Source organism: Rhodnius prolixus, unplaced genomic scaffold (assembly GCF_049639745.1).
Source record: "Rhodnius prolixus isolate KJV_2025 unplaced genomic scaffold, Rpr scaffold_8, whole genome shotgun sequence".
Taxonomy (NCBI): Eukaryota; Metazoa; Arthropoda; class Insecta; order Hemiptera; family Reduviidae; genus Rhodnius; species Rhodnius prolixus.
This window is the reverse complement of record NW_027411593.1, coordinates 32572794-32595698: the sequence shown is the minus strand read 5'-3', so window position 1 is coordinate 32595698 and position 22905 is coordinate 32572794. Positions and strand designations below refer to the sequence as shown.

Sequence of the window (22905 nt, the reverse complement as noted above, 5' to 3'; positions counted from 1 at the left end):
CTGGCCATTACTACATGCGGTAATCCTCTTCCTAACACTGTCAATTAGTATCAGAAAAATTTCAAAGAAAAACTAGCCAGGACGCTTACAATCCTCGTTCCTTGCTTGTATTTTATTATTATTTATTCATTTATTTTATTTTATTTTTAGTTTTTCGGAGAGGCTAAGAATTAGTTTCACTTTGCTGTGAATTATTTTAGACATCAGCAAAAATGTTGCGCGCTAAATTGGCATATCGGCATATTCCTGATAAGACATAGTAAGGCGCTAGAAGTTTTGGCAGTTAACTTTGGAATTTAGGACAGTGTTAACTGTAAAGAACCTAACAGAAGGCCGGCAGTACAATGTAAAGCTCCGGGCGCCTTTTTCACAGATGTTGTGCTTTAATTTAAGAAATTAAAATAATAACACCATTTTTATCCATGAAAGAATCTAAAAACATTACTTTTATTTTTAAACAATCCTCCCATGAAACTTTTTTTCCTTCTTTTATAACTCAGTTATTTAGCTTAAACCACGTATAATATGGTTTGAAACGGGTGATTGGTTTTTGCCTTCTTGATTACAGTTATGAAGGGCTTTTGCAGTCTCCTGTATTTCTTTTTTCTTTTTCTTTCCTTTTTACTTATTAGGAACGAAAGATAATTCAATCTCGCAGCCATTTTTTTATTTTATTTTTGTATTTATTCGATTTTCTGCCTTTTAAAACTTTATTCCGTTCGTTTGAATGGAATATAACTTCATTAAAATTAATTATTTTTCATTGTTCTTATATTACTTCTGATCCACATCAACATCCTTACATAATAAGTTAGCGCTTCCAGCGATTTTTTTGTTATAAAGTTTCTAAACAATAATTCTGGTTTCAAAAACTTTGGTAGTGGTAATTATCGCTCTTAAAATAAACAATTTCAGGTCCAACACTCCTTTGGTAAGACCCAATCGAATGAAAACACAAGTATCTTTTACTGCCAACTACTTTCTAGAATAGCTTCGAAAAATGGCCCAACATTTTTCATTTTAGTTTGATAACAAACGCAAGTTTTGTTTTCCAGCAAGATCATACACTGCCACACAGTTTACGTCTGACTAAAGAAAAATGTAAGAACTTGATGATATTGAATTTGTTGCTTTAACACTCAACCACTATGAGCTTTATTTGTGCCCATTAATAACAAATCACATTTAAATAAAATCAAAGCAAATAATAAAAAAAGATATTATTATAATAGTAAAACGATTATTTTATTGATGATTATGGCTGAATGACAATCTCTTTTTCTCCTTGTCACTGTCTGGGACTCTGCCTCTTCTAACATTCTTTCCCAATCAAGTTTGCTTAATAATTTGAACTCACTGTCCAAATTTGTACAGAATAAACTTCTCTGGACAAATAAGTAACTGATCTGCAGTTAATATTTTCTGGAAAATAACTATATACAATATATATGTATATATAAAGAAATTTATGAAAATTTATTGTGATTGGATGAACGTATTGCACAGTTAGTCGGTTGTCATATGAAAGTCCAATGAATTCTTTTTAGCCACTCTACGTCCCACCAGGCTTCACTTCCAACTAGTTTATGGTTATTACCTCAAAATGTACAGCTTTATTTATTTATTTTCTACGACCATTCTTTACGCTTTTTTTTTCACTCTAGTTTATTTTTTTTATATTTTGCAATTACTTATTGGCGAAAAGCTGTTAATTAAACACTACTGACTTTGGGATCTTAAGTATCACAATTATTCAATGCAAAATCAAACTAATTTTTGATGAAGAGAAAGAGAATTAAAACATCTTTCTCAAACCATCCTTCAAAGTTTTCGATGCGTTTGTTTTGATGGTTAGTAAATGTCACTAAAAGGAGCTAGAAAATAAATCTCGAACCAAACTCTTGATTGTATTGCATCTCTCGATGAAACAGCCACTAATTCAATCAAACTTTATCTTCTCCTCATTACGAAATTATGTACATTATACTGTTGATTATGAATACCTACTAGTAGGTATATTTTACCTTATTTTTGCTTTTCATTTCGTATATATTTAAACCAATCAGTATATCAGAATATATATTAAATAATAATTTTATTGTAAAACATTTTACCTGTTAACAATTGGCGCTGAATGTTTTCTACCGACCACCTTCAGCAAAGTGTTATTCGGACCTGGTTCAGTAGGAAAGTAGGTAGCACCATAGAAATCCAGTCCATTTTGCAATAATGTATGACACTCGTCCATTGAGGCTAACGTAATACGGATTAATGGTGGACTGTAACCATCGCTTTTGTTTGATTTTCCTGTTTCTGAAACATTTAATTAATTATTATTATTATTATTAACTTTATTCGTTTTGAAGAGAGACCAGAGTATAAATAAATAAATTATTAACTTTCAAATAAAAAAATGTTGCTGTTATTGTTTTCTAATGGATTAAGAAAGAACTGATTTTTGATTTATGTGGATAGTTAGTTCCTTCTAGAAACACAGAAAGAAAATCACTAAAAACTTTTATGTTGATGAAAAATCAAAATCCAAAATCCAATATTTACTATTAAAAGAAATAAATCTGGGGGAAAAAAATTGGCGTTACTGAAGCTATAATGTGACGCAGTTGTCCAAAAAGCAGGGAGTTCCAGATGAACTCTTGAAACTTTATGATTATTTATTGGCATTACAGCCCACTAGAGAGCTGTAGCCACTTTGACGCTTTTCCACCAGTAATCAAGAGTCAATGTGACAGCCACCCAATTCCCAATCGGAAAAAACTAATCTGCGCTCTCCTCTAATCCAACAATCCGATCTCTCCGGCTATCCTACATAGCTATGTCCACTCTTTAATCCATAATTCTTTTCGGTATTCCAAAGTGGTCCATTCTAAATATAGTCCTCTCGCCTTAATCTAACCCCTACTTATTTCATATTATAATTTAGATTAAAATTATAAAAATACAATAATAAACTTATTAAGAATGAAGCATTTTAGTACACAGGAGATTGAACTGGTTATATTCAAGTATGTGCGAGGAACTCAAGGATTGAATACTCGTAGATTTGTCCCATCGCTTGGATTAATTATACGGAAAAAAACCACAAAGCAAACTACTGTCAATAGATTGGAAAAGCCAAAGTTGAAGTCACCGATATTACCAAAATAAGAAGAGTGAATTGCAGTGTATTTAGACAGATTTTCTTCTACAAAATTTAACACAATCGACTGTCTAAATTCATTAAAACTTGTAAAGAAAAAACAAGTAGATAGTTTGGGCAAAATGGATGCGATTAACAATAGAGAAAATCAGACAATTAGATTTTTTGAATATATTATAAAACCAACAAATACGATAGGCTTGAATTTTGGGTGACTAGAACTAGAAGCAAGGATTCTCAACGATCTGATCTCCCAAACTTTAAAGGATTTGCTAGAGTTCTTACCGCCAGATTATCTAGAATAAATGTATGTGTGCAGGTTCTACTCAGACTAGAACATTTATTCAATTGGTTAAATCTTTCATCAGAGCTTCATCTGCAGTAAACTTAATGTATTTTATTCATTTCACGAACACAGAGTAAATATAGATGAAATACTTTTCTCACAAAGATTAAGTCTACAGAATTTTGTTATTTATTCACTTTTTCTTTTGCATTATCAAGATTTGGGGTTGTGCAGTTTGTGGGGCACAAGTGCTTAAAATCCTACAGCTGCATCTTTCAAAAGCTGAGGACATATTAGTTACATTTAGTATGAATATATAGGTTTCGTGACCGTAAATTATTCAATTAAGGATTCAAAATTGGTGAGGAATCGGTCAAATAAAAACAACAACTCGTCTTTTTTTTTACTTTTTAAGACGTTTTATTATTATAGTACTGATTTTTTACTGATTTCCTATGTTACTGATTCTCTAAATTGTTTGTATTTTTGTATTTGTAATGTCCAGGTAAAAAGACGAGTAGTTGTCTTTATTTGACCGATTCCTCGTCAATTTTGAATCCTTAATTTACATTTAATTTTTTAACCTCAGCATAAATCTAAAATTGTAATATTTGAAGTGAAGAGGAGGAATATCACATAAGTAGCAAAAACTTGGAACACCCTTATAAGGAGCCTTAAAGCTCACTAATGATACATGATAAAACTATATCGACAAGTGAAACCAATATTTGAGGTCATTCACTTAATAAGTGATTGGCGAACATATTTGTAGAATATATTCTTACTTTACAGGAATTCTTTACTTCCATTCGTACTTTCATAGGGTTAAAAGAAACCAGTCGTCCATTTATTTACTCAACAATCTAATTGCTTATTTGTTTAGATAGTGGCTTGGGTTAATTTAAAGAAAAAAAAAAAAAAAAACCTTACTTTAGTGTTAGTGTAAATGTTTGTACAGAGTAAATGAAATTTACAACATTGTCGACCATAGTAAATAAAAGTAACATAGTACTTTTATGGGACAGACTAGATAGCCGATATTAATTGTATTGGCCGTCGTAACTCTTCACCGCTAACATATTGTGAAAGAAAATAAGTCAACAGCTCTTAACATTTTGTTCAACTGCTTCTGTTTACTTTTAACATTCAACTCTAGTTAGTCTAAACATTATTTTATTGTAACAATTAAACTACGATTTTTTTTTGTAGTTGACTTATTTATTTAAACACTCCTTTTATTATAGCTTTTATATTTGTAATAAAAGTAAATAGTTAAAGTGCCTGCCGCCTATCTGATACAAATTCTACAAAGAAGTGAAAAATTAAGGTTATTTCTTTTATTTTAGGAGGGCTCAAAGTTATAGTTATAGAACAGCTCTTATCACTTAACACACGTCAATCTCTGAGGTTATTGCAAACCAGTGTTACACTGCCGACCTCTGGATATCCGCATGTTACAGACAACTTTGTTCATCAACCGACAGTGAGCTGTAAGAAGCTGCTAATGAGAGAAAGTCAATGGACCTGCAACCGGATTCAAACCCAGGATCTCTGCATAGAAAACTAGTTACGCTAACCACTAAGCTAAACCCTTCCCTGTTTATTTTCACGTATGCCTAAACAAATTTCTCATATCATTTCTTCCATTCCAGCAGACAACGGCTAACTATTCTTTCCGGCTCGTAAAGGACGCATCGAAAATCAAAGCTAGTAAATACATCTTAGCTTTCTCCTACATTGCTACGGATAGAAAGATTTCAAAAATTATAAGACAAAAGCATTCACCATCAGCGCACGCATATTCCAATTAATTCTTGATGCATCATACCTTTCTCAAGCTCACTTCAGTTTTGCGAGAACGATTGCTCATATTGAGAATATTTTTCTTTTAATGATGATAACCAACAGAAATTGCAATTTACTATTGTAAAATCATCTGTGATCAATTTTAAGGTCAGGTTTGGAATCAATCTTTATTACCTAGTTTTTTTTATTAACAAACAATTGATAAGTCGTCAGGCAGTGTAATGTCACTCATCATCTAAGTTCGATTATCACAGTATCTGAGCAACACGGAAAATACTTCTATACTTAGTTTCCCTAGTTGAGTAGGAGCAACCATTAAAAAATATATACATTCCTTAACTTTACTAATCAGTATTCATAAACTTCTAGATTCGCTAAAATAATTATAAATGTATAATCAATAAGTACATAAATGAAAAGTTACATTTTAATACTTATTCAAAATCATAAGACTTTAAATAAAATTGTTAAAATATTTGCCTTGAGCTAAAGCTTACATTTATACTTCGGTTACTAAATTCCAGTTGTTATAAAATACCTTGAAAAGAACAGTAATTTTAAAGGATAGAAAAAACAAGAAAAGAAATGAGAGTAGAGAAGTGGATTGAAAGAGTAAAGTGTGCGATAGGGACGGAGATGAGACAATTAGAGAAACTTGGGGAAGCCTTAATACCGGCTGTCTTAATGAAACGCAGAACAATCTTTGTGCCTTTGTCTCGCCACTAGACACTGCTTCATCTTGGTTACAATTCCACTAATGTCATTTCTACCGTAACTAATTGTTTTTAGTTTGTTAACGTATACAAACTTTTTTTTAAAAAAAACAAATATCCCGTACTCTTTTTTTTATTTTGATCGAACTTATAACAATTTTTTACAATTGAAGGGAAGTCAAAGAAAGAAGATAAATGGAACAAAACCTATGCAACCATAATACACGCCCATCAAATTTCCTATCGAGGTATCTCTTTACATGCCTGATAGTGTTATATCGACACGGGGGGGGGGGGCGATTCAGTGGCCGGCCACCTCGTTCACCGGATTTGACACCTATGGACTATTTCCTTTGGGGGATACCTGAAAAACAAGGTGAATATTCATAACTTTTTTTCTTTTATTTCTTATTTCTGCTTATCTAAAAGCATTTCTAAATCTAGGTATATCAGAATCAAGCCGGGATTACATCTGTAGTCGAACTAAAGCAGAGAATAATAGATGCCTGTAACTCAGTTAAAGCCGAATCTATTTCTTTGGCAGTAAGGGACAATTGGCAGGAAAGAGCATGCCTATGCATCTCTAATGGTGTAGGCCATTTCGAGCATGATCTGTAATATTAATGAGGAGTTAAAATTTATAATAAAATAGTACTTTTCTTCTTATTCAATCAAAAAAAAAATTTTGCAAAATATTATCATTTTGAAATTTCTTATAAGAATCATGTTTTCATTCATAACTTGTAAAATATCGCTCACAGAAAAAAACCGTTCGAGTAAATTTTTCTTTAAAAAAATAGAGGAATCTATTTCTGAAATAAAAACCACACTTCCCCATTTGAAAAAATGAAGTTGGTGTCTGTATCTCGCTTCTGGAAGCACCGACATTTTTTTTCAAATTAAATTTGGATTTCTAACAAAAAAACTAAGGGGACACGTATTTTTTAGTTTTTTTTCTAGCTATCTTAGTTTCCGAGAAAAAGTCGTTATCCATATAGCTTGAGACACCCTGTATTCTTCAGTCTACTAAACTAAGTAAGCTGACTCTCCAACCTAAAAAGAAATTGGTCGTTAAGTACAGACTAGGTTAGTTTCTGTAGGTTGATTTGTCAGCCTATGCGGTCGCAGCCTGTGAAATCAGTATCAATTTAGAGAGAAATAGCTGGGCAAAATTTGAAAACATAGTTTTCATTCTATGTAGTGCAGAAATCTCCATGTCCTTCACATCAATATTTAAGTCTTATCATCACTATTGACTTTTTCATAGAGTCTTAACCAAAACAAGGCTATCCGTCAACAGTTGTAAGAATGCCCATCAAGAGCCTACGATCCACTGAATAGCCTTTTGGCCTTGCTGAAGTAATACTGTAGTAAGCGTGGGCTAGAAATGGACTTTTTCATCTGCATCTGGCCTGTGTTAGTTTTACTTAACATAAAACTATAACTATTTTGTACGTCCACTCTTTATCACCGTCTTGACTTGACACTTATATTTGTTCAGAATACTATATATTTTTGAAGAACCGTTCAATGAAAATGTGACAAATACAAAGCTTGACACGTCAACAGAGCTCTTCTAAATTTCCAGTCAAAAACTGCTCTAGAAAATATTTAGTCGTTTAAACGTTAAAAACCTGTAAAAAGCCAAAGAAAATGAATTAATATTTTTCATGGAAAACTTGCAATGCCTTAATAATAATTTGGGCTAACAGTTCGTTTTTTTTTTTATTTTGTGATTTTTATAAAAAAACCTTATTGATATATAACCGTCTTGACTATAATTACATTAAAAATATTTGAATTTTTTGCGATTTCACATTTATTAATAAGATATTTTCGCTTCGTGGTCTGTGTAAGTGAGCACTCTCTCTCGCAAAAGAAAGGAATTTTTCGTTTTATTTCTAAGTAAAATAATTTAATATTAATGTGAAAATTTAATTTTATTGTTGATTTACTCCTACCAATTACAATTTCCACAGTTTGAACAAGGCAGCGTGCCCCCAGTAATGTAAATGGAAAACGTACCCACTTGAAGGGCTCTCAAAATAAATAAATGAATAAAATATAACAAAAACCGTAACCGTCAGGTTATCGTTATGGAAAAACGTTTTTATATAATTATTAAATAAAGGTTCATGAAGAATTTCTGTTTAAATATTGGCAGTAAAAATTATTTTAGCAATAAAATTTTCTCATCATAAAAATGGTCCTTTAATTACATTATATTCAATAAAAATTTTGTTATCTCTTTCTTTCACTGGTAAAGTTATGATACTGTGAATGGCCAACTACCACTTTTTTCATTGGGGGTGGCACAAAAAGTGGGGCAAGGACTAGTTTCTTTTTTTTGGAAGAAGAGATTATCAGGGAATGCCAGCCAATCAAGTTTGGATAAGTGGGCGTGTTTCTGGACGGCACTTCTGAACTTAGGGTAGAAGATCCTGTTGCTGAGAGGCGTCTACAGCTTTTTGTCCTGGGTGAGGTTGTTACTTAGGGCCAGTAAAGGGGGCGTACAAATCCTAAAAAGTCACTGTTTGTAAAGGTAAATGGCTCAAGCTTCGTGAAATTCCGACCCAGATTGAGTGATTGTTGGACCCAGACCAATAATGATGGCCATACCGACTCGAATTTTGGTTTTATGCTTTATTTATATGGTGCGAGAGTCTCAGAAATTATCTCTGTAAGATACGAGGCTAAATGGACCAAGTTAACTCGTAGACTAAGTTAACTTAAAATTCCTATGAGACATGGTTAGATTCGCCATACAGCTTTTTTATTTTTATTCATATATTTTTTTAATGACATCTGGAATTATTGGCGCCCAGAACTTTTTGCAGACAACACTGTCCATCACCGGACAGTGAGAACACAGCTTATTATCACTGATTTTAACCGTCGTAAGATGCCTATTTCTATAATTCTGATTTCATCCACTCTCAGAGTTTAAATCATCAGGTTTTATATAGTAAAAGTTGACTTTCACTTATAAAATTTCTGACCGTTGACTCCACTTATGACCATCCAGAAAGTGTAATCATCAAAGTAGGCGGACGAAACGGCCTCTTCTATTCTACCTTTTTGCGATTACAGTTTAGCACTTTTTGAGGAGGAGACGTGGCTGCAAAATAAAAATAGAACTTCCGGATTTATCATAATAATTATCCTACAGAAAAAAGTTGATTTTATTAAGTATTTATTTTATTCACTCACACTAGATACATTTATCAGTACGTAATTATGAAAATTAAAAGTTAGAATTGGAGCTTACATTCAAAAATCAATTATTCACAATGGTTACTAGATAAATTTTTATTTTTTAAATATTATGAATACTAATATTATTTTATTTATATCTGTCATTTTATTTTTGCTATAACTGTGAAGTAATATTGAAAATAAATTGGGCAGAAAAAAAGTATGCTATAAAATCCGCTTCAAAGAGAAGCGTTAGTATTTCTTCCGTTTCATTTTATAAATCTAAAAGAGAGATTCGTTATTTTTAACGATTTAAATCTTTTTTCAAGCGCCACTATTGCACAAGCAATATTTAAGATTTTATTCGCATTAAATTTAAAATTGAAAAAAAAAAATGTGCATTTTTAAGTTATTATCTATATATAATGCGTGTTGAATTACAACTAGACTGAGTTTCTCTGAAAAAGAAAAGAGATTTATTTGGCATTAACAACATTCTTAAAACATTAATTTTCAATACATAATTATTTAACTATTCTTCAATACCTGAAAAAGACAAGAGAAACGACACTCAAAGCCGATAATTCACTTCACTCTTTTCAATCCTAACCTGTCCTTTTTTTCCTACCCACTCTTCAATCGAAGCTACGAGCATGCGCAGAAAGACGGGGGTGGAAATTAAAATTAAATATCTTACATACAATTATTCAATATGGGGTATCTCTTTCATTAACGACCTTACTAAAACTCGTTTCTAAAAATTTCACTCCTTTACAGCAGCTCATCCTAATCCTTTAATTAATAAGAACACTTATCTTCTGCCACATTTGGTAATGTGGCAATCCTCCAAGGAGATTGGAAGAGAAGATGGTCCAGCGACCTACTCTCCTCATAACAGTATAGTGATCTGATCACGTTAATGGAGTGTCGCCCTTCTCCAATCTTCAATCAAGACACTATATTATACCACATTTGCTTGTTGCAACAACCGTTGCAGTCGCAAATTTCAATAAAAGATTAAAAAAAAAAAAATATGGGGTAAATTAAAAAAAAAATTATAACATCCAAAATTGAATAACACCACGATTTAAAGCCGATTTCACTCCCAAAATTCAAGAACAAGAAGTATCTTTCTCATAACCCAATTCTTAAAATTTTTGAAGTAATCTGGAATTATCATTGAATAGCACATTATTTTAGCAAAATAGATTATTTGAAATTAGTTACTTAATACTACTTTTACTTTAATATTAACATTCGTCTTTTTAAATTAATTTAATAGGCACGGGATATTTGCCAGCTGGCCGAGCAACGTAGCACGAGAATACCTTAAAAATGATATTAGAATTGCACCAACTAAATTTTTGTTTCAATAAAAACGGGTTTGAGGTTTAAATAATAAAAATCAGAACTGTATTTTACACAAATATATAAATAAATTAACATTACTAAAACCAAGCCTGGACATTAATTAATTAATCTGGCATCTAAAACGCTGGAATTTACTAAGGAATTGGAGATTAGTTAGGCTATAAAAAGAAGAAACTTTTAAGACTATATCACCGCATAGGAAAGCTCTTTCTATTTTTAGTTCCAGGAGTTGTTTTGAAGTTCCTACCCATTTTTTTTTTTTTTATTAGGTCCTCTGTTTAAAAATGTTTCAATAAATCCAATCACTTTATATTTGGCGATCGGAACCTTCTCAGTGCAAGCTGGCCTATTATATAAATAATATATACAGGGTGACCAGAGTTATATGCTCCACCCACTTTTTTTTTATCGACGGGAAATTTCGAAAAAATAAAAAACACGTATTTAATCATTTTTAGTCTAGTTTATTTTCAGTGATTGACCCATTTTTTTAAAGCCATGTATCTCGAGATACAGCATCCAACTTTTGTTTTTCAAATGGAACGTTATATTTTTTTTGCATATTTTTATAGTATTAGAGCTCCTAAAAAAAACAAAAAAACTTTTTTTGAAATCGGTTAGGTTTTTCAAAAGTTATAGTAATTTAAAATATGAAAAATAAATTTCAGTTTACTGTCAAAATTACATTATTTTTTTTAAAGAATCTGTTCAAACTGGGCACAATGAACGGATATGCAAGCCAAAACTCTGGACTCCCACGCTTTGCTTGTAGCAGCACTTATGGTGGTGAAGTCAAGATCTAGGCAGGCTAGAGTTATTCGACGTTCAGCTTGTTTTTTCAACAAACGTTTGGTGTGGAGTTTTAGGAAATCAACTAATCGGCCCATACTTCTACAGAGAGAACTTAACTGGTGAAAGGTATCCAACTTTTTTTTAAGAGACATTTTGCCAGTTCTGCTTGAAGATGTTCATCTACAACGTCGGCTAGATATGTATTTTCAATAAGATGGTTGCCCGGCACATATCGTGAGAGTTGTTCGAGGTTACCTGGACAGAAATTTCCATGAAAAGTGCTTAGGGACTCATTGTCCCAACCAATGGCCACCTCGATCTCTGGACTTAACCCAAATGGACTATTTTTTGTGGGGATACCTAAAAAATAAAGTGCACAGTAACCCTAATCCCGTGGCTTCAGTCGATGATCTGAAACGTCGAATAACTCTAGCCTGCCTAGATCTTGACTTCGCCACCATAAGTGCTGCTACAAGCAAAGCGTGGGAGTCCAGAGTTTTGGCTTGCCTATCCGCTGATTGTGCCCAGTTTGAACAGATTCTTTAAAAAAAAATAATGTAATTTTGACAGTAAACTGAAATTTGTTTTTCACTTGTTAAATTACCATAACTTTTGAAAAACCTAACCGATTTCAAAAAATGTTTTTTTGTTTTTTTTAGGAGCTCAAATACTATAAAAATATGCAAAAAAAAATATAACGTTCCATTTGAAAAGACAAAGTTAGATGCTGTATCTCGAGATACAGGGGTTTAAAAAAATGGGCCAATCACTGAAAATAAACTAGACTAAAAATGATTAAATACGTGTTTTTTATTTTTTCGAAATTACTCGCCGTTAAAAAAAAAAGTGGGTGGAGCATATAACTCTGGTCACCCTGTATGTAAAAAAAATATTTTCCACAAAGAAAATCATCAAAATTATAATGACCTAGTTATGTTTCATTCCAAAGAGTGGAAAAAAGAGAGTTATATATGGGCTGTAACGTCTGCCAGACAGTGGGTTCATCCAACTCTATGTGCACAGCCGAGTGGGCCTATTGATCACTAAGAAATAGGCGGCAACCAGGCGTGATATCCATTGTGTCTAGCAGTGTTCTAGGTCAGATAAAAATTTTCTCTAGCTATAAGCCAATACTCTCGTACTGTATTAAAATATATAAATATATGTTATCAACACTCACAAGACTTGGTATTATCGCAGTTTACACACACACAAAAAAGGTAACCATAATTTTTCTTCAAACTATGAGTGTTTATTATAAATTCAACGTCACTCTTTTTCATGCAGTTTTTGATCAACCTTTACACAATAGTCTTACCGGATAGTTTTAATGTTGGTTACTACTTATGATAAAACGTCCCTTTTGTGAGGGGGATCTTCAGCTTAGGTGTGTGATTACAACATATTTCCCACGAAGATTGTAACGACACAGAGTAATCTACTTCGAAGCGGTCACCTGACGGAGGTACGTCGAAAAGGCACAATTCTGACGAATTGCCATAAGCAGGTGCAGGTTAGGTACACTTTATACTGAAGGTTGTTTTTAATGGGCGGGCGTACTTGGATGTCTACCAACCGCAGGAGTTCGTATTTTCTTTCTAAACAATAATTAACGATAATATAGCTAAAATTTAGTTTAATTAAGAGAGACAAAAAAAGCTTAATAAGGAACTTGTGGCATTTATAGTGGTGTTCATTTTCACTTATTTTTTTAGTTATTGCTAAAACATTTTTTTCAGATTAAAGTACTTTAATTAGCTAAATTCTTAAAAGAAACTTTCATCATGTAAGGGGATACCTACTTTTTTGAATAACTATCTGATTCTGACTTGATACCTTTCTTTAATATAATGTTTCATACTTCTCAGAAGAAATCAATAACGACCTCCTATAAGATATTCTTACAGCTTTTACTGAATAATACTTTACTTTAGAAATTACCAATAAACTTTCTTAGAAATGTGACGAGCCTTTCTATGAATTTCATTATTAATTTTGGAATATAGAAAGAAACATAAGGAAATTACTGTTCCGGTAAAAATGAACTAAATAACCTACATTTTGGAGGATACCACTCGTCTATTTAAAGAGCAAACATTTAACAAAGCAGCTCAAAGTTATATTAGAAATACAGGATAATATCTCCCAATAAGCACGGGTACAATACTCAAAAAACAATTTTACTTTAATTTTCGACAATAATTTTCGACAATACAATGTACCTATTGCCATAAGAATGCTAATAAGAGAGAAACGAAGAGCCCGTGCTGTGTGGCAACACACTCGCTATCCGAGTGACAAGCTGACCTTCAACCGACTGACGAGACAGCTGAAACGAGAGCTTCAAAAACACAGATCCCTAAAGTATGACGAGTACGTGACCTCTCTGGTATCTGACCGCAAATCTCTTTGGACAGCCACCAAACGTCTTCCCAGATATAAATTTGTCTCCTCTCCTCTTAGACGTGACGATGGATCTTGGACAGTTACCGACAATGAAACAGCGACAGAATTTAAGAACCACTTAACTAACGTATTCACTCCTCACCCAGATATTCAAGACGAGTCACACTGCACTGACGTCATAGCAGACCTAGACATCCCTCTCCCACTCTCGTTACCACCAAAACCATTCACTCCGTCTGACGTTAAACACGTAATAAAATCCCTACCGTACAAAAAATCTCCAGGATACGACTTGATAACAGCACAAATTCTTCGCAATCTTCCGAAAAAAGCAGTCGTTTTCTTAACATACATTTATAACTCAGTTCTCAGGACAACATACTTTCCCTTAACTTGGAAATTCTCTGTAATAAAAATGATACCGAAACCTAATAAATCCTTACACCTTCCAACCTCTTACCGACCTATTAGTTTGCTACCTATTATGGGAAAAATATTGGAAAAACTTTTACTTAAACGCATCTACCCTATTCTGGAATCTGTGACTATAATTCCAACACATCAGTTTGGCTTCCGACAACAGCACAGCACTATTCACCAGTGTCACAGAGTAGTAGACGCCATATCTTCCTCTCTGGAGCGGAAACAATATTGCTGTGGGGCCTTTCTCGACGTGGCTCAGGCCTTTGATCGAGTCTGGCACCCAGGACTATTGTGGAAGTTAAAGAGTGCTCTTCCATCAACTTATTACTTAATTCTACTATCATTTCTTACCGACCGCTTCTTTAAGATAAGTTGTGGATCTGCCTCTTCCGACTACTCTCTGGCACGGGCTGGTGTACCTCAAGGTAGTATTCTCGGACCGCTCCTCTATACTGTGTACACATCCGACCTACCAACTGACTCAAACACACTGCTCTGCACTTACGCTGACGATACTGCTATTCTCTCTTCTAACTCAGACGCCACTACCGCTTCCTCTCATCTACAATCTCATATACACAAACTAGAACCCTGGGCCAAAAAGTGGAGAGTCAAATTCAATCCTCAAAAGTGCGAACAGATAACTTTTACTTTGCGTCGTAATTCTTGTCCCTCTATAAGTCTTAACTCAATTCCTCTTCCTTCTGCTAATTTAGTTCGCTACCTTGGGATGTACATCGACAAAAGACTAACGTGGAATCCGCACACTAAACTCAAAAGACTTGAACTCAACCGACGAAACAAATTACTACTGCGACTAATTGGCAGACAATCCAAACTACCACTGGAACATAAACGACTAATATACAACAGCGTACTTAAACCGATCTGGACTTATGGACTTGAACTGTGGGGTTCAGCCAAACATTCCAATTCACAAAGAATACAGTCCTTCCAATCAAAAATACTCCGTCAGATTACGAATTCTCCATTTTATGTCTCTAACTCCACCCTCCATAACGATCTCAAAATCTCATACGTAACTGACGAATCTAAATCTAAATATAGAAAATTCTTTGACTCTCTTCCATTCTGTACCAATCCTCTTATTCAAAATCTTGCCTCCACAACGATTCCAGATTGTCCTCCACGTCGATTGAAACGCTGTTGGCCTCGTGACCAGCTCCAGTAATGTAAGGAACTCCAGCGAGAGTGTTGCCGGAGGGCAGCTTCTCTCCTCAAGCTGATCCAGCCATAATGTCTTCTTTCATCTTATTCACTGATTGCATTTTATTCTTTTGTAGATTGTGAATAACAAATAAATTACAAAAAAAAAAAAAAAAAAAAAACTTCAATTTAATTTGTGTTCGGAAAAATAATAAACGCTATAAACGGTTTCAAAACCATTAAATACAACAAAATGATGGTGATATTTGAAAAAGCAAACTAGCGAATTTAATCAAAGATGAAATGAACAATTCTCCAAGATTTGATACTAACATTAAAACTGAAAAAATAACGAATAAATGTAAAGAATTTTCTACTATTTACTCATAAATGAGCCGTTCAATGCACAGCTCGATTAACACCATAAAACCAAAAAAGAAAATGGAGAAATACGATCAAATAATGTACATTGGTTTTTTTAAAATTCCGTTTATAATATAAATTCAAATAAATTTACCATTAACATTCAGTTCCTGCTACTGAATTTGAGTTGAATTATTTATATTTTATAAAAATATGATTACAAAAGAAAAATGCAGTTTCAATTAAATAAAACCACCTAGATGGCAGTGGAGAATATACAGTTATCGAAGAAGTTTTAGTGTGCACTCTAACGAACAAGAATAATATTTTCACACAATTAAAGGAGTAAGCGGAGATTAAGGGTTCGAATCCAAATACCAGCTCCCAGATTTTGTCTTACAGCTCGCTGTCCGTTGATTAACAACGTTTTCTCTCTACTATTTCTTTTAAAGATTAAAAGTATAACTTATCATCTTCATTGAATAAATGGTAGAAAAAAAATATTCCCTTTCGAAATTATTTGTAAAAGAATTTGATAGAATAATGAAAGGTTTTAATTGACAAGTTTATACGTGGTCAATACTATGTAATCATCTGCTGTACAAGTTGACATTAATTGTCTGGACCAAGTTAAATCCCACTCCAAACTCACCCATAACTCATCATTTCACTAGCAGTTACGTCAAAATGAAACTTTAATATTGATCGGTAATTGTCTAGCTACCATAATGACACAAATTATCCTCAAGCTACGTTGGTCAACTAATTGCTACAAGCATTACTAATTTATAGGTTACCACCTACTACCCGTCCAGCCATTTCAAAAACCAACCACCTGTTTTCCACTCTTAGCTTCTATTCTTCATAAACATTCTTAAAGATGAGTTTAGGAATTGTTTTGGAGAGTGCGAAAGACTGGATGAGTCTGAAGGGTGTTCTGGTGAAAGGTGAATACTAATCACATACCTCAATTATGCCATTATTTAATTCACTCAATTCTATTCCAATTAAAAGTAATCAAGCAGAATTATTAAATATTATTCGCTAACAACTTTACCTAAGTGTAAAGAGGTTTCATTTAACAAGTACCATAAATTATACTCTTAGTCAGTTTGACAGTTTGAAGCATCTAATAAGTTGGGGTAAATTGTCCTGATGAATATGCTGAGCAAAATAAAAACGATGGTATGTCCTGAGAGAGAAAATACGATAAAGGAGATGAGGAAATGGTGTATGACTCCAAATGTCCCATTTTGTCAATGCTAGGTTTAGATTGTTCGGGAGAGATACATTCTCAAGGGATAGCTTGGAAAGTTTGGAGCTCCAAGACATCGTTGCGATACTGCAGTTAGTTGGAGAGCAGACTTAGAAAGGCATTTTTTTAGTAAGTCGGAATAGAGGGGAAATTCCAAGCAGACATTCCATTTATTGTAATTAGAACAAGCTTTAAAATCTAAATATCTTTGCAAATACATACTTTATTTACAAAGAAAGGATCTATTCCACATTTGTATTGTAAAGCTTTTAGCAGTTGGCACAGTAAAGGCTAGCGAATCCATCATCCCTGTCTAAAAACATTTGTGGGCGTTTGTGTTTTGTTTGTAACCTGATTCAAGATGAAATGGGTTTAGCATTTTGTCTTACCCAGTGTGATCAATCAGTATAGTATGTCACTTGTAAATCTGATGCTGTTATAAATTATGCATGTCAATTAGCATATTTTTAATCCTTAAAGTTGTTTTAAATAAATCAAACTAAATCAACTATTCCATCCTGTTTTGCTGCTTTTTCTGTCCATCTGAAAACGCGAAAACGTCATCCGATGTCTGCATTAAAGTTTAATGAAGATTACCAATAGAATTGACTTGAGAATTTTTATTAAAGAAGAAAACAAATAAAATAGATGGGCGACTGTGCCTCCATGCAGGGTTTACTTTTAACTTGGATTAGGTTTCTTAAATTGGATGAGTGGAGTGGATTTCCCAAATTAACAGGAATTCCCAAAATTAACAAATTAAAAAAAAAGAAGAAAATCCAATACTAAGCCCAGAGAATGAAGCAATATTGTGGCAAACATTGTGGTAGAGAGACTATTTTTGTTGCGATACTTTGGGCAGTGTTTTCGTGGTTTGCAAACTTTCTGTACAGTTATAAGTTTGTAAATATACTTCTTACATTACATTAATTTAAAGAAAAAACAAAAAAAAGCACTATCCGACTACCCAATTTTTCTGGTAATTGCTTAGAAAATCGCAGAACTTTTAGAAGCTGCCACAATTAGAGTTTGGCAGAAGCCAAGACCATACAATGCCTCTGCGACATCAAAGGCTGGTAAGAAGGTGGCATTAAGTGGTTCCGTCCCAATGCAGGATATACCTGCGAACGAACTGACTGTAACGAACAGTCAGACCGCTTGGCGCGGTTTGGAGCTGTCCAAAGTCAGCTAGAATCGCCCTATAACACTAAATCAGCGCTGAAAGCAAAGGATAGTTTCCTTGAAGAAATCAAAAAAGCACTGGGAAGGCAAGCAAGCGTTAGCTGTCTCTTTTTTTATTCAAAGAAACAACTCCCACGAGCCGTAGCAACAACATTTGCTTTAGGCTCATCAGAATTATTTTTAGAATCCTTTAAGGGCTGTTACTAATCAAAATAACGAATATAAAAAGAGAAATAGGCCAACAATCCCTGCCTGGCAGGAGTCTTTGTGCAGTTTAACACCATTTCATCGCCCTGTGAGAAGAATCTCGCTTCTGCTGCGACCACACAACGGCAAAGAAAGAGTCCTTAGTCTGCATTCACGGGACGCAGATTGCTCTCAGAAATCCTTAATCCTTGCTAAGCAGATTCTTCGTAACACTGAAGGGATTCCTAGAATTAACTCTTTCACCTGCCTCTGAGAAGTGGTATTACGCCATTAGGTCTCAAATTCTCAGTGACAAGTTTACTAGAACCTATCCGGATCAAATTCGACCTCCTTCTTTTTGGCGATTCTGTTTACTACTAAATTCTTAAATCAACATACATTTTTATCTCACTATTGTGAACTCTATCTAAAATTATAATCGCAATCAATTCAGGATTTAAGGTAATCCTAGGCAATTTTAGCCTGATAGTTTGTGAAATCAGTAGTAGATTACAGTTACTAAATACTAGGTAATTTCACTCAACAACCAATCGAATGTACACTTTGAAGGCCATCTACCCAATCACGGCCGTATTGTAGCGATAGTACTCAATGTTGCCGTATTATGGGATAGGATAGCATTGCATTAATGGTTTTGGGCAGCATTTGCATTAATACAATTCAATGCTCCAAATTACCTTTATACTATAGTTGCAAGTGCTCTAGCATAATGTACTGATACCGTTCACTTTAAGAGCCTGATATTTGATTAATAGAATTATTTAATATTTACTGTGAAAATTGTAACCTATGTAATCGGAGGAAATTTTTGACCAGTTAAACCTTTTTATAAGTAAAGAAATTTACGTGATCAAACCACAAAAACAACGTTTATCAAAGAAATTAAAACTAACACAATGTAGATAAAGCAAAAGCAAACGTAAATGTTTTCACCAAAAAATGGTAGATGGGATTGTAGTGTCAAGATTGCAAGGTTTATAGCAGTTGCTATGACCACTTATTGATTCTTCTTTGTCTCCAAAACTTTCTCACAAATACAAATACATCTTTTGTTTGTCTGAAACGTATTTCAAGCAAAAATAACATGTTTCTTCTTTGCAGTTAGAATTTCGAATTTTGAGAAAAGCAGGGGAATTTTTCACTAGAAACAATTATAAATTCTGATCAAAGAATTATTAATTTCTTGTAAAATATATTTTTTATAAACAATTTCTAGTAATTATTATCTGTTTTTTTTCTTTAAAAACAAAAAAGTTAGAGAAGAGTTGCTTCATGTTACGAAAATGGCGAGCCGCCGTTCCCTCTCTTTGCTAATTAAGGTGATTGCCAGAGCAACAGCAGGCTGACCTCACAGTATGATGGGCATTACAAAGTTTAGCCAACCTAAAACAACTTTGCTGGCTCCTCTTATTAAATACTACTCGAAACTTAAGAGTTACTACCTCTCATTTACCTTTTACAAAGGTTCTCGTTAGGTAAAAGTTAGGATTAGATCGTTTCTTTGGTTGCTATACAAATATCATCTTTTTTAATTTAAATAATTAAAAAAAAAAGAAGCTTTCGGAAGTCTGAATCTATTATATATAATATATAAATAATATAAAATCAGTTTACTAATATGATTTCATATTTTTTTATCCAGTAAAAGTGGTTGTCATATTTTTGTAATTACTTCGTCACTACCAATTCTCTCTGCCTATTCTCTATATTTATCGACCAGAATTCAAACGTAGCAGATAGATGCAGCAGTTTGAGATGTTTTCGAAAAAACTGACAGAAATAATATCTTTTTCATTCAACCCCGACTCATAATTTCTGAAATCTAGATTTTCTTTTTCAGCAATTTAATGTTTTATCCATGTATCTTTCCATTAATTTTGGTGGACTTCAATTTCTCATCTTGTTTTCTTTAATCAAACACCCCGTGAATGTGCAACGCCTAATGCAGCAACTTATGTTTTTTTTTTTTTTTAAGTGGGATCGCCAATACAATTAAGACTACTATCTTATAAGAATCTACATTACATAAATGTTTTAGATCTTTTTTAATACAGAAATATGTTTACTTTCGTAGTTTATGTTATTGTAAATTAGAGTCAACTCGGCAGACGGACTAAGTCCATGCTCGAAGTGTGTTAAGTTTTGAACTAGAGAAATGTTTTTATTATTATATGTTTTAGATCAGGAGTGGCCAACTTTTCTGTATATAAGATCTACTTTTTATCTTAAAAGTGTGTGGCGATCGACTTGTTATCTTAGGCGTAGTCTAAGGGTGAAGAAGGGGTGTGAAATGCATACTATGTTTATACACTCTGTTTAAGTATAAGGTGCATTCCAGCAAGGTATGGTAGATAAGTAAAATATATAATTTTTTTAATCACTTATTAAGTTTTCGAAATATAGGCTCATGAAGAAAATAAATTTCCAGTCCCAACTTTTGAAAGCAGCATTCCGTACATGCGGTACCTAAAATATTCGATTTTCCGACACTTTTTTAAGATAGATTTTTACTAACTTAAAATGCTATTTAATTTTTTTATCAACTGTAATGTATAAGTTGTTGTACTATTTGTTCGTAAATATGAAAAAGTTGTTATAAAAATGCACGTATGGCTGATAATTTGATTTCAATATTTCACTCACGCGTTTTTTATTTTGGGCCAGGAAAATTCATCATGAAAGAATAATATGACTTACTTTTTGCTAATCTATCAATAGCTCGCTGAGTAAACCTCGTACTGAAATATAGATATACGGCTTATCTACCTACGTAAAAAAAAAACAACAATAATTATTTAAAGGGCCAAAAAACTCACATCCAAAGGAATTAAAAGAACATGGATAATTATTAACAATATGTTTTCTACAATCGTTTCAAAGTCCATAGTAGACGGAATTCCACCGCAGACATTGCGAGCGATCGACTTGTTGGCCACGCCTGTTTTAGATGATTATGTTTTGCTTTTAAGAGCAAGAAGAAATTGTAAGAATTGTTGATACACCCTAACGATTCACTGCTATGAGCTTAAGAAAATTAAATTAGCTCGTTAATGAACAATCCTTCGAGAGTGGAAGATATAATGACAGAAGCAACATGGCTGTGCAAGCTGGTGACACTGTGGAAGAGGCAGGAAATAGAAATAAAAAAAGCAAATCATAACTTCTCCACTGAACAAGCTGTGCAGTTTGCTAGCATAAAAATACAGGATAAAATCCAATGTTGGTAAACGGTGAACTAAAACTATTTAGAGTTTAAAAACTACTAAGATTGGTCAAGAGCCATGACTTTATAAGTGGGAGATCTCCAGTTGGAATTCCGCTTGTGAATACTTTTTATTTGTTATAAAAAATTGTTAATAGTAAAGTATGGGCTTCCGCCTCCGTCCACAGCACCTAATTGGTAGTTGGATGTTAAGCCTCGCCTGAAAAAATAGGCGATTAGTTTACTTTACTTACTTTATTTTATCCCACAAACACATATCGAAAATTAATTATTATTTTTTATGAATTTCTCAATTTCAAAAACCCGTTGTTAGTAGTAACAGTAATAAGTTAAAAAGAAAAGAAAAACATAGATATCCAGCAAATTTTTACAATCAACTTGGTCATTATATAAATTGTATAATAAATAAAAGAACAAATTTACATAAAATTATACAAGCGTAAGGGAGATTGTAAAGTCTGGAAAGGTAAAAAAAAATAAAAGTTGGTTGGAAAAATAGAGGGTTAGCAACAAGCTAGAGTGTATAAGGGGCATAGAAGGAATTGTGGGGATATTAGGTGACGATAGGTTATGCAAGGCACGTAATATTCTAAATGATGGTAGGCCACCATTGGGGCCGTTCCAGGCCCTTACTATATATACATATATCTATGTCTGGAAGGGAATAGCATGCTTTTCCCCGACGCTGACATAGAAAAGGAATACTTGGTACATTACAGTTGGAATTATTATTCCACCAACCTAATCCCTCTTTCTCTATCCATCCCCAAACGCACACTGTCATATTTATATGTATATATACATATGTATAACACAGACTTGACAGCATGAACGGTTATTAATAAGTTTTGGAATTAATCTCCCAGAATGCACTGGGTATTATATGATGTTTCTATTAAAAAGGAAATAGCTCTTGTTTCCAATTTAACTTATGTCAGAATAATTATATTCACTTGCGATAACTACAGTTATCACTAACTGTATGTATACATACAGAATGTTGTTAAACAATGTAGAAGTAATTTAAAATAATTCTAGAAAAAGTTTAGCAGGCGATTGTCAAGGTACTAACTGTTAATTTTTTTTTTAATTTCAATCCAACATTTCCATCTCAATTGGCTAACTGAGTTAGAAAAAAATACCAAGAAAATTTTTCAGTTTTCCAACTTACCGTTGGCTGATTGTTTATCCGTTACGTTAGAAATTGGTAAACTGTGCACTCTGGTAACCTCTACGACTGATTGGAATTTATAAAGTGAATGGCGTATGTCTTCTTCAGGCAGATCTTCTGGTACATCCAACACGAGGACTACAAAAGTCTTCTGAGGGCGGCAAGGAATTGGTACCTGAAAGGTCAAC

At 33.2% G+C, this 22905-nt stretch overlaps 1 protein-coding gene across 7 annotated transcripts in view; it reads right to left on the bottom strand.

Annotated features, from left to right (window-relative positions):
• The window catches only part of LOC141451219 (uncharacterized), a 61334-nt gene that overhangs the window by 5191 nt on the left and 33238 nt on the right, over nt 1–22905 (bottom strand). For all 7 annotated transcript variants that reach the window (XM_074122427.1, XM_074122426.1, XM_074122425.1 and 4 more), the window contains 2 exons: nt 22718–22892; nt 2115–2313 (listed from right to left, as the gene is read on the bottom strand). In XM_074122427.1, coding sequence (XP_073978528.1) covers nt 2115–2313; nt 22718–22892 — 374 coding nt within the window. The remainder of the gene's footprint in view (nt 1–2114; nt 2314–22717; nt 22893–22905) is intronic.